A 12,656-nucleotide genomic window follows, 5' to 3' on the forward strand; every position below is an offset into this window, starting at 1 on the left:
TTCCTTTCCTTCCACACTACCCAGATGATTGCAGCAGGGAATATGCTCCACAGGGTTCTCCCTCTTCTACCATTTTTTGGATAAGTACCTCCTCTTCTGCTTGATATTTATAACCTCCTTCCTTAGAATAGCTGAAAGTAGAGAACTAAGTTGGCATACTTATAAACCAAATCAAGACAAAGGCATAACCCACAATTGATGAGTGAAGCTACAGTGAATGAAAAGTGATCTAAAGACTCAGTGCAGACCCCAAATAGACTGCAACTCTCATTGATCCTGTCCATTCCTCTTTTGATTAACTTGTCAGAAGTTAAACACTTTCCAAGGGTAGCAGTCCAAACTAAGAAATCTACCTTGGAAGGGATGTATTGACACCAGGTTCTGGACCAAGGGAAATGAGTGTCCTGTTGCTGAGATCGACAACTATAGAAAGATTGAACAGAAAGCTGTCTTGATTTCTCCCAACTCCATTCCCTCTTGTCTTCTGCTGAAACATCCTATGGCCCAGATTCTGGACCAAGGGAAAAGATACTAGTGCATTTTTAGCAGTAGGGATACTTGAAACATAGGATGAGGTTTGATGGGATGGAAGGTAAGGAATGGTGTGTGTGTGTGTTGTGTGGCATTATTACTGTGGCATGAAGGGCTTCAATATTTTGGTTGGACCTCTTGTTTGTTTCTTGGTGGTACTTGAAGCAGGGGATAAGGTTGACAACAGGGAATATCCAAGGGGGTGTCAGAGTTATTACATGACTTTGCAATGTTTTAAGGGGTTTAGGTATCCATTTATTTCCTTGTCTTTGTATGTTGTGATGATGAGGGTGTCTGATTCTTGGGGACTTGGGATTGGTCTGCCCTGTTTCTGATGTTCTGCATGTAGGTGGGTTTGGGAGTAAAATTAGGTGTTTCAATTTGTATGTAGAATTGTAGAGTGCTGGGACGTTCTATGTAGGTTCTTCGTAGGTGATACTGAGGGACTCGATGTTTTGGTGGGGTATTTTCCATATGGTCGGAGTGGGCTGAATTCTATTTGATCCCTCCCTCTGGCTTGCTATTTCATTCTTTTTTTTTCTTTTTTTTGAAGAAGGTAAAGTATTGTATTGCAAAAGAAAGCCAAATACATCAGCCCATGTACAATGAGAACCTGTACATTGGGAATTTACAAAAAGATCTGAGAGATCAGTTAAAAAAAGGTCCAGCTTGCAATAAGGGCAAAAGCTGAATACCAATAAAAGCTCTTTGTACACTTAACCAAGAACATAGAGAACCTAAAACTTTGTTCTTGAGTGAAACTATATCATTAAAATATTGCCTTGTTATCAATTGTTTTTTTAACACTTCTGCTTGATGTTTGGGGTTGTTGACAAAATGCAGCTCAAAACTGTTATAAATATTAATTTAACCTTTTATCCAATGAGTGATGAATAAAATAGGAACCAAACAGTTTATTCAGCATGTATTTACTTGTGCTAGAGGTAGGTTAGAATTTCTTGATGTTTGGGATTGCATTCAGATAGGTGGATATGGTCAGTTCCTTCCAAGTGGTATTCATTTGAGGGTGAGAGTAGGAGAACGGTTAAATGGATGGGATCCATCATTCATGGCAGGGAGAAATGTTAATCCCAATCCTTAATTTTCCAGGTTGGTTCATTCAATGGGATTTGGCTTTTCCCATCCCTTACGCGAACCCAATGTTCTACTCAATTCAGTCCAACGACTCCAACCAAACCCTAATTTTGCTGGGTCCGTGGATCAGTGACCCAATTTGCGTCCCTAGTGTCGATGGGAAAATGTGGTTAAATAGAGCATTGCAGGAACAGCGTAAGACTTCATATTTCTTTCTTTTTTTGATAGGGAATATTTCTTGCCAAATAGTTTTTAACCTCTTTTGAAGCCAAATATTTTTGAAGCTTCACATGGGAATTCCAAGATATCATCCATGAGAAGAGCTGGAATCCACAACTCCATATGCAAACTTATACTCTGAATTCTTGTCCATTTGATCTCTGTATCAGAGCAAACTTGCAAAGGTGGTTACTGATGCAGGCATTATCAGTGGACTAGTTTTAGCAGTATACATGCTACTTAATCCTGTTGATCCGTCTGATGTCTGGGCGCCTTCATTGGCCCATTCTACTTCTCATTCTCTCAAATTCATAGCGTGTTCTTTTAACTTCTCAAAGCCTCTTGATACAAGGAATTCATTATCGGAAGACATTTGCTTCATACTCAAATGCGACCCAATAATCTCTTATATTTTCAGACTTTTGGTTATTTGCTTGACTGAAGAATGATCAAATTCCCTACAGTCCCGTAAGTATTTAGCACTGGAGGTCCATGCAAAACAGCATACAGTAGTTGGCAAAATGATAGGTCACTCTAGATATTGATCTTGCTTTGTGCCTATGTGCTGAATGGCTCTTTTCGAGCTCCAATAAGTAGACATTCGATCTTGAGTGATCGCATCTTTCCATCTGTAAATGCCATCTTGACCATTTGCCTTGTCCACAAACAGCCAGCCTTTGCCTATTGTAGGCATGATAAGAGAGTTTTGATGCCATTTGCTCTTGTTTCTCTCAAAGATAACCTTTTTTTTTGTTAGTTGTTGACCAGGAAAGTTCAACAGCAGAAGCATCAATTGCAGTGCAGCAACTTTAGTTTACTCACATTTGCTGTGAAGTAAGACCAATACGATCTGTTTTATTCTTTGGTCTAGATCTCAAATGAGAAAATGCTAATACATAAAAAAACTGAAGACATTTTCCACTCTACAGATAAACTTGGAAATGGGGAAAAAGACTGCAAATTTGTTCTTTCCTGTATCAGATAAATCAAGTACAACTTGTGCAATGAAAGGACAAACATTTGATAAAAGAAGCAACTCTAAAAGAGAATGAAGGATTAATTTCCAACGGACGCTCAATTGTCTAACTCCTGTGTCAGATCTGATGATCACACTGGAGTAGTTGCATTTCTTTTTTTGATGACTGTATGTACACACACACACACTGGCTGAGCATAGTGACTGGCTGCTTGTAATTCTCTTTTTTGCCTTCTTTACACCTGCTCGTTGTTTCCCTTGAGAATATTGTACTTGCAAAGAGGACATGTTGCATTAATTTTAAGCCACTTCACAATGCATGTGGCATGGAAATGATGGTTACAGGGAAGAGTATGGAGTTCTACCCCATCTTCATATGAGCTAAGGCAAATACAGCATTCCTACAATAGCAGATCGGAAGTTAGAGAGAGAGAGAGAGAGAGAGAGAGGGAGAGAGATTTACTGTGTAACAGATATGATGGATTGAAAAGTTATAAAATTGTATTACTTTGACAACTTTTACCAACCTAAATCAATGTTGAACTCATGCATTCCACTGCCATTCACAAGCCTCAATAAGGTAGAGCTTCATATGATGAACAACAACTTATTGAGAATGGTAGCAAGGATTTAAATTTCATAACTCATTGGAGCGTATTGGCCAATACATATCGTATCGGTGACCCTCTAATATGTCCCTACAATGGATGTTTCAGGTCCAACCAGTTTCAGGGGGGTAGATGGGCCTTAAACCGACCCCCCTAAACCAGTTTGAAAAAATAAAATAAAAATAAAGACAGCCAAAGATATCGATATTTAGAACCTTGAATGGTAGAACATGGTTCATGAAGGCTTGGTTAGGTCAAAACGACCCGTGAGTTTTATTAAATTCTCAATACGAGTAATAGTGTGCCAAAGACTACGTATAGAAGTTCATTTGACTATTTGAAGTTAATTAGATAAGGAAATGATGTATGGGCCAAGGATCAAAGTGTCAATATTGGGTATTGTGTTGGACAACTCGGATACGGATACAAGTACATATATGTTTTGAAAATGCATTGGTACGAATGAGAAATATGGAAATGTTTGAATACGCTAAGGAAACACATAAATTTCATAAATACATTAATAGCACTAAATTTAAGGTCAAATAGTTACAAATAATGTATAAATACATAGGAAATGTATATTTTAATAGTATGTATGAAAAAATATATTACAATTTATCTATCTGGATGCATAGATATCATACAACTTTATTGACAATACATCAATGAAGAGTCCAAGACACAAATGTTTATGCACCTATTGTATTTTAATTATTATATCAATTACTTTTTATTTACAATTTTATTTTTTAACATTAACAAAAAAAAGTCAACTAAATATTAAAATTTCAAATGTAAATTAAAATACAAATTAATAATTTATAAAAACAGATAATATTAACTTGAAATATATCATATTTGTTAAATTTTCTAAAATGCATATCATGTACAAGTTCATAATTTTCCTTTCATTGTTCAAAATTCCAGTGAAGGTTTCCAGTAGGTTGGAGAGATTAATGAGAGATTTTCTTTGGGAGCCGGGAGAGGAGAAGAGGGACCATAGAGTTAGCTGGAAAATGGTGACCAGGAGTAAAGCTTATGGAGGTTTGGGGCTCGGGAATATCGGGAAAATAAACTCGACCCTCTTGGGAAAGTGGTTGTGGAGGTTTCCTTTGGAGTAGGAGAGCTATGGGCTAGAATAGTGACAAACATACATGAGATGGAGCAGAATGGATGGGGTGCTGGAATCAGAGCAAGGTCCACAAGCAATTCACCTTGGAAAGCTATTCATGATTTGCTTCCAGTCTTCTCCCCACTTGTCAGGTATGATTTGAATTCTGGCACTTGCATAAAATTCTGGGAACAAACTTGGGTGGGGAATGTTCCACTTAAGGACTAGTTTCCTTCCTTGTATGCCCTCTCTGAGTTTAAAAATAAGCCAATTTCTTTTTTCATCACCCCTTCCTCCTCCAGTTCTGGGTTTGGGTGGAACCTGGGATTGAGGAGGGCTGTGAGGGACTCTGACTTCCACAGTGTCTTGAGCCTCCTTGACCTTCTTGATAATGTCTTCATTGACCCCTCTAAGGTGGACTCTAGAACTTGGACCTTGACCCCCACAGGCTCTTTTTCCTGTGCTTCCTTTTTCAAAGTCTTATGTCAGTCCACCAGTCCTGCAACCTCCCCTTTCCCGGTTAATGATGTTTAGTGCAGACCAATTCCTCCTAGGGTTGGTAGTTTTTGTTGGGAAGCCTATCTGGAAAGATTCAATACTGGTGATTTGATTTAAAAGAAGAGACCCAATACATGCTTATCACCTCATTGGTGTATGCAAAGCAGATGGGGAGACTGGTTTTCACTTACTGGTGTCGTGCCAATTTGCAAAGTCAATTTGGGAATGGACTTTTTCTCTCTTTGAGCATAGGTGGAACCCTCCATCAGATTTGCAGAGCCTATTTTCTCCTTCTTTGTTCAGGTGGCGCATGAAAAGGGAAAGGACTGTGTGGAGAGGACTGAGGGCTGCAGTATGCTGGTCTTTATGGGAAGAAAGAAATCTTAGAATCTTCTCGGATGAAGAGAGAGGGGCTGAAGAATTGAGGGCTATGATCCATATCAGGGCTGTACAGTGGCTGAAAATCTCTAGAGCTATTCACAGACTACACAGTGGATGACATGTTGAGGAAGTGGGGTGAGATTGCAAGCTGTATGAAGTCCAAATAAGTTCTGAAGGTGTCTTGGACACCCCCACCTGTTGGATTCCTAAAATTTAACTTTGATGGGAGTTGTAGGGGGAATCCTGGACAATCAGGGATTGGGGGTGTTTCTAGGGATGAGAACGGGGTCATTTCATCCATGTTCTCAGGTCCAATTTTAGTGGGAGATTCTCTTAGAGCTGAGATCTTGGCAGTTGTGGAAGGAGTTCAGAAAGCTAAGGAGATGGACATCAGAAAACTCATAATTAAAGGAGACTCGGAGGTAGTAATAGGGTGGCTGATGAAAGACAACTGTGAATTATGGAAGTACAGCAATAAGAGAAGAAAGTTCAAGTGGCTGGTGTGGGAAATGGAAATCAGGATGAGTTGGGTTAAAAGAACAGCTAACTCTATAGCTGATGGGCTAGCTAAACAGGGGATAGAAAGGGATGTAATGTTCTGGGCTAAGTTGTAACTAAATTGCTTCTTTTTTTCCTTTTCCTTCTTTGAGGACTTAAGTTGTTTTTGGAAGATAAGAGTGTTTGTCTTCCTTGCTGTAACTATTCTTGTGATATTTTAATAAAAATGCTGAAGTTGTTATTGATCAAAAAAAGAAAATAATTTTTTGAAATAAAAAATCAATTTTTGATATAGATGTAGATTAGTGGATTTGATAGATTCAAATTAAAATAATAAAGTTAATGCAAATTAGTGGGGTGCCTTAGTGGTTTAAGATAAAAATTATTATTAATATTTACAAAAATATTAATGCAAATTACAAAAATAAAAATAATGTGCACAAAAATAATGCATTTTTATAAGTTAATGCAAATTAGTGGGATGCCTTATAAAAATTATAAGTTAATGCAAATTATTATTAATGTTTTATTTCTATAATCTTATTATTTTTATTTACAAAAACAAAAATAATGTGCACAAAATTTTAAGATACATCTATCAAATCCACTAAATCATTTAAGATTTAGTTCTTTTGTTCATGTTTAAGATACATATAAAAATTTTAAGATACATATAAAGTTAATAAAAGTGGGATGGCTTAGTGGTTTAAGATTGCATTTAAGATTTAGTTCTTCTGTTCTTGTTTAAAGTTTCAGAGTCATTAGTTAAGTAGTTTAGGAGTCTTGTGATGGAAGCTATGTTGTAAATTTTGTTTTTCTAGTTCTAAGACTAGCCTATATAGAGTCAAAATGTGGTAATTGTTAATGGAATGGTATTTCAATGATTTTTATTCATATTATGCTCATTGAATGATTCCAGGCTCTCTCTCTCTCTCTTTCTCTCTTCTTTTGCAATCCTATAAGTAGTGTTTACAGCTATCAAAAGCTCAGAAGTTCATTCAACATTTCTACAAGGACTAGAATTGATACAGGTATGCTTTCCTTAAGTTCATCAATTTATGACGAAACCTAAAATTTGTGCCAAAACATATTCAGTTGATGCCTTACTGCCATATTTGGATGATCCCATAGATCTTCTTAACATTTAATTTAACCAAATTTCATTTCAAAGTTCCATCTAATACCCTAGACTCCATACTTTTCGAATCTTCTCCCAACCAAGAATCTTTGTCCTTTTGTGCAAAACATACTCCTAGGCAATGGAGTTTTTTTAATAGAAAATTACATATGAAAATAATTGAAGAAAGAATAAATTTGAGAAAATAAAGGGGCTGAACCCTATTTTTGTTGAGTCTGGATCTGCTGACCACAACTCATTGCTGGCCATGTTCACCCAGCCACACATCAGGAATATTGGTGATGTAAAGTACAACTGATGTTCCTGATGTACAGCTGGGTGAACGTGGCCAGCAATGTGTTGTGGTCAGCGGATCCAATCAATATGTGTTTATTAAACAAAATTTTGAGTTCTTCCTTGCATCAATTCAGGTTTTAACTCTTTGAGGGTTCAAGACAGCATACATATCTACAATGTTCAGAGAACTAGACCGGGCATAGAACTGGAGATGGGAGATGTGCACAGGTTCAGAGGTTCAATCGGGGTCGAACCGTGATGGCGTGGCATATACATATATACTATGGGTCATATAAATACTATATAATATATTTTACAATTTTAATGTGCTTAAATATGATGGATGGATGGTAAGCCACTTAATTTTTAAAACAAAATGACTAGGGTTTAAGCCTTTTAACTTACATTTTCTTTAAAATACGTGCATAGTAATGTAATATATACAAAAAATAGTCATTAATTAGTATAAGTAAAGAGGTGGATTAGTGGTAATTAAGTAATCTAATGAAAATAAGAGGTCTTGGGTTCAAATCTTGTTAACAACATTTTAAAATTTCACTTGTGTATGGACCCGGGCGGTTTCATGAAACTGGGACTGGTTCACCGGTTTTCCGGTTAAACCGGCCGGTCAGCCAGTTTTCAGTGGGTTTTGAGCAAATCTGGTTATTGGGGTGTGACCGAACCGGTCAAGACCCCAGGTCACGGTTCAACCAATTTGACCAGCCGGTCCGGTCTGGTTTTTTAAACACTGCATATCTACATCTCCCTCATGACACATCTATATCTCCAATACTGGAGACACTTCTAGAGTATATGGTATTAACAGTTTTAGAATATATAAAATGCTACGTTTAACAAGTTCATTTATAAAAAAGAATCTTTATATGTCACAAGTTAAATCAAATTTGGTAAGATGTACATATTGAAATAGAGTCTCTTCAGTTTTTACTAATAACTCTTGGGACTTGGGTTTGAGGAGAGGTCTAAGGGAGTCGGAAATGACAATGGTGGATGAATTAATTAACCTTCTGGGGTCAACCTACCTGGATCAATCTTGTTTGGACAGTAGAATTTGGAAACCTTCCCCATTTGGCGTGTCACTTGTTCCTCCTTTGATGTCCTCATTCAATCATCAAACCTTACAAGGAGCTTTCCTTCAAAGGAGATTTGGTGTCAGCCTGTACCCCCAAAAATTCGGGCTTTTTGTTAGGAAGTGGTTCTCCAAAAAATCAATACTCTAGATATGTTGCAAAGAGAAAGGCCGAATGTATGCCTATCACCCCATGTTTGTAGCCTCTGTTTGGGCTCTGGTGAGACGATCACACACCTATTAATTTCTTGTCCATTTGTGTGCTTTATTTGGGCCTGGTTCTCTTCTATCTTTGGTTGCAGGTGGACACCTCCACCAGATGTGGCAAGCCTTTTTGACCCAAGCTTTTTCAGGCAACCGAAGAGACATGGAAGATTAATGTAGAGAGCTACAAGAACATCTATCTTATGGTCAGTCAGTTTGGGAAGAAAGGAACAATAGAATCTTTGAAGGAGTGGAGAAATTCAAGGAGGCAGTTGTAGAAAGGATAATCATTATGACTATTCAATGGTTGAAAACTTTGGATTTGTTTAAAGACTTATCAGCTGAAGACATTTACAGGAATTGGGAAGTGGTAGCATCTACAACTTCCATAAAACCTATTGTACAGGAATTGTGGTCCCCACCAACACAACAAAGAGTTAAATTGAACTTTGACAGGAGTTCTAGAGGTAACCCGGGCCCTTCAGGTATAGGAGTATACAGAGATGAAAATGGAAGAATTGTGGCTGTTTTCAAGACCAATAGGAGTGGGGGACTCATTGAGAGCGAAGGTGATGGCCTTCCTTCAAGGTGTAAGATATGCCAAACAATTGGGGTTACACCAAATTGAGATAGAGGGAGACTCTAAATTGTTGATTGAGTGGCTGCAATCTGGAAAGTTGGGAGCCTGGATTTAAAGACAGCCCATAAGGGAAATCCTCAACACAACAAGGGAGACCGGTGCATGCTTCAAATGGACAAGGAGATCGGCTAATGGTTTAGCTGACACATTGGCTAAACAAGGAACTGTGAGGGAGAGAATGTTCTGGACAGTTTTGTAAGAAAGATTACTGAGGCTCAACACCTGTTTAGGGGTTGACAGCTGTACTTAACTCTGGAAAGTTATTCTTAAATTGTATTAATGAAGTTATCGTTTCCGATAAAAAAAAATAGTGTCTCCATTTTTTGTATCATGTCCAAGACTCCAAGTAGGTATTATTGTCTGGGTGCCATAGACTAAAACATTATAAAGATATCAATTTACTTTGAAGTCTAAATAATCTCAATATCTCATGTATCTTATACAGGTCCTGTAACCAAATTACTAGTTTGATTAGTGTTCTCTAATCAATTTACTTTGAAGTCTAGTCCCTTTTACAAGTCAATGAATAACTTCAGCCTCATAACATTGTTCGAGGCCCCACATGAAAAGGTGATTGGATGGCCTTGTAAGATTTTTTTTCATATTATATTTCTTCCTCAAGGGCTCAAGGGCACTCCGTGTATACCAAACGCTTTGTTTTTTCCCCTACTTGTATGGTGCCTCACTAGGGATGCTCACTCATCTTGTTATTTCTTTTTTCTCCTCAAACAAATTTTCATTATCTATCAAAATAAATAAATAAATAAAATAAAATAAATACCGCATCTTCAGGTAAAAGGACACGTTCCTCTGTCAAGTATCCACTGCTTGTTACCATAGGGACCATTAATCCTGTCCCTATACTAGGCTTTTCATCATTGCTACCGGTTTGGTATCTATATTTTGGAAGGATGCTAAGATCTGCCTCTGATGCACCTTCCTGCATATTCATGCTCAGAATGATAGAAAAAGTTAGCTATTTGAAGGCATCCAATCAGTTGGAAGAATCTTATTATATTATGCGTTATCATTATATGCTTACTTGGCCTGCCACAGCATAAAGAATTGCAATAATACAAGGCAAGCAGCAGCAGAGAGCAATCCCAATCAAACATGCCAAAGCAACACAAAAGATGGCAAAGAACACATCGAACGCAAGAAATACGACAGCCAACCTGCATGAATTCATTATGAGAAATATTCAGACATTCTTTATGATGAATTGTTGCATGCATTATGTTGAACAATTGATAGACATAATTTTTTATCAATAACTGCATAATTTCATTTCATTAGGGAAATAGAAAGAAGTGTACAGCGAAGAATTACAAAAGTAAATGCCAGTCAATGAGAGATAAAATCTGCTCTCTCTCAACCAACTGTTCCCCTCATTTACAGAAGTGCCCAGAATAGAGATTCTCTGCCCACCCCTTGTTTGGCTAAAGCATCAGCTAACAAGTTATCACTACGTTTAATCCAATTGAAGGAGATTTTCATTAATGTATATCCAAAGCTTTGATTCCTCTCCTTGTAACCAGTTTACTACCAGTTTTGAATCTCCCACAACAACCAACTTCCTAATGTTCAGATCTTTCACCCTTTGAACACCTTCCATCAGAGTCAACACTTCTGCTCCAAGAGAGTCTCCGTCCCCAACTGGTTCTGAGTAAAGAGTTAGAATCTTGCCCTCCTCATCTCTTAAAACCCCACCAATACCTGATAAACCAGGGTTTCCCATACTGCTGCCATCAAAATTAAGTTTAATGGACCCTCTGTCTGGAGGAGACCAATGGTAATTGGAGACGGGCTTAGTTGAGTTGGATTCAGCCACTTCCTTCCACCTTCTAAAGAAGTCATCCATTGACACATTTGAAAATGTATTCGAGGACTTCAACCAATGTACCACTCTGATTGTTATTATTTCCACTAAATCTTCATTGCTTCTCTCATTCTCTAAAAAAATTCTAGAGTTACTTTCTTCCCAAATTGTCTATAATACTGCCGCTCTTAAACATCTCCACATAATTCTTCCCCTTTTTGGCCATACGAAGAAAGATGGAGCAAGTAAGCTTTGAACATCCACCGGAGGGATCCACCTACACCCAAAAAAGGAGAAAGACCATTCCCAAACAAAAGTAATAAAGGCTCAGTTTGGAAGGAGTACAAATACAAATATGTATAGTGCAAATGCATACAAAATACAAGGTTTTGGCTCTACAAATTTGTATTTGTACTCTTTCCAAACTGAGCCAAACGAACAGTAGATTAGTGATAGAAGCTCTCACCATTTGCCTTGCACAAGGTATAGCAATGAGGGGATAAACACCACTTGGGTTGTTTTCTTTGGAGTAAGTCAGCAGTATGCCAGTATTAATCTTTTCATAAACAACTGCCAACAAAAAAACACCAATTCTAGGAGGGATAGGCTTAACACCATACCTCCTTAACTTGAAAGAGAAGCAGAGAGCTAGAGGAAGATTGAAACAAGGCTTTGAAAAAGGAAAAACAAGAGCCTGAAGGGGTACAAGTCCAAATTCAGTTATCTAGTTTAGAAGGATCAAGAAATACTTCTTCCAACCATTGGAGTAAAGTAAGTACATTCTAGAGTTTGGAGTATCTTATACCCCTCTGAAAACCCAAATCCCAAGTGAAGCAATTTCTTGAGTTTAAAGGAACCATGAATTTAGAAATGTTCTCATTTTTAGAACAAGAAAGTGCAAATAGTGATGGAAAATGTTCCTTCAATGAGAACCCTAGCCAAACATGTTCCCAAAATTTGATCTTGTTACCACTACAAAGATTGTATCTAATAAAAGGAGTAAGGAGTGGTAGTACTGCATTGATGGATTTCCAAGGAGAAGCTCAATTTTCCCTAGCCGAAGTTCCAGCATCCCAGCCGCTGACCAATTGATAGACATAATTTTATCATTTCTCATACACTCAAAAGATTGAGGATCAACCATTATTACTGCAGAGAGAAGCAAGAAGTAACTGATTTTGCTTTTTTCTTTTTTTGATAAATAGCAAGACTTGAACCCTGGTCACTAGATTTTTAATGCCCATAATTTCTGATTTTGCTTCTTGCAAATCTTACATACTCTTGATCACCTTTGGATGATCAGGAACATAATAATCATTGAGGAGAATGCTCCATCACACACATTCTGAATGTGGTTTACATCTCGAATAATCAAGAAGGGGATAACATATTGAACAAAAAAATTGGGGCTTAGTTTAAAATTATAACTTAGTTTAAAATTTTTGTGTAACTGATATAATATGATGGTAATAAATAAACGAAATCATAACTTAGTTTAAAATTATTTCTCCATGAAAAAAAAATTGGGGCTTCCCTTTTCTTTTAATTGAAACAGAATTTTCATTAATT

At 37.3% G+C, this 12,656-nt stretch overlaps 1 protein-coding gene across 1 annotated transcript in view; it reads right to left on the reverse strand.

Moving 5' to 3' along the window:
* Positions 1 to 2,668: 2,668 nt before the first annotated feature.
* LOC104608563 (E3 ubiquitin protein ligase RIE1-like) overlaps positions 2,669 to 12,656 on the reverse strand; it is a 35,157-nt gene continuing 25,169 nt past the window's right edge. The window contains exons 3-5 of the mRNA XM_010274622.3: positions 10,311 to 10,443; positions 10,050 to 10,208; positions 2,669 to 3,222 (exon numbers count right to left, since the gene is read on the reverse strand). Of these exons, the coding sequence (XP_010272924.1) occupies positions 3,058 to 3,222; positions 10,050 to 10,208; positions 10,311 to 10,443 (457 nt within the window). The 3' untranslated portion in view covers positions 2,669 to 3,057. The remainder of the gene's footprint in view (positions 3,223 to 10,049; positions 10,209 to 10,310; positions 10,444 to 12,656) is intronic.

The sequence above is a fragment of the Nelumbo nucifera genome, chromosome 3 (assembly GCF_055504915.1).
Source record: "Nelumbo nucifera cultivar China Antique chromosome 3, China Antique-T2T, whole genome shotgun sequence".
NCBI classification, from domain to species: domain Eukaryota; kingdom Viridiplantae; phylum Streptophyta; class Magnoliopsida; order Proteales; family Nelumbonaceae; genus Nelumbo; species Nelumbo nucifera.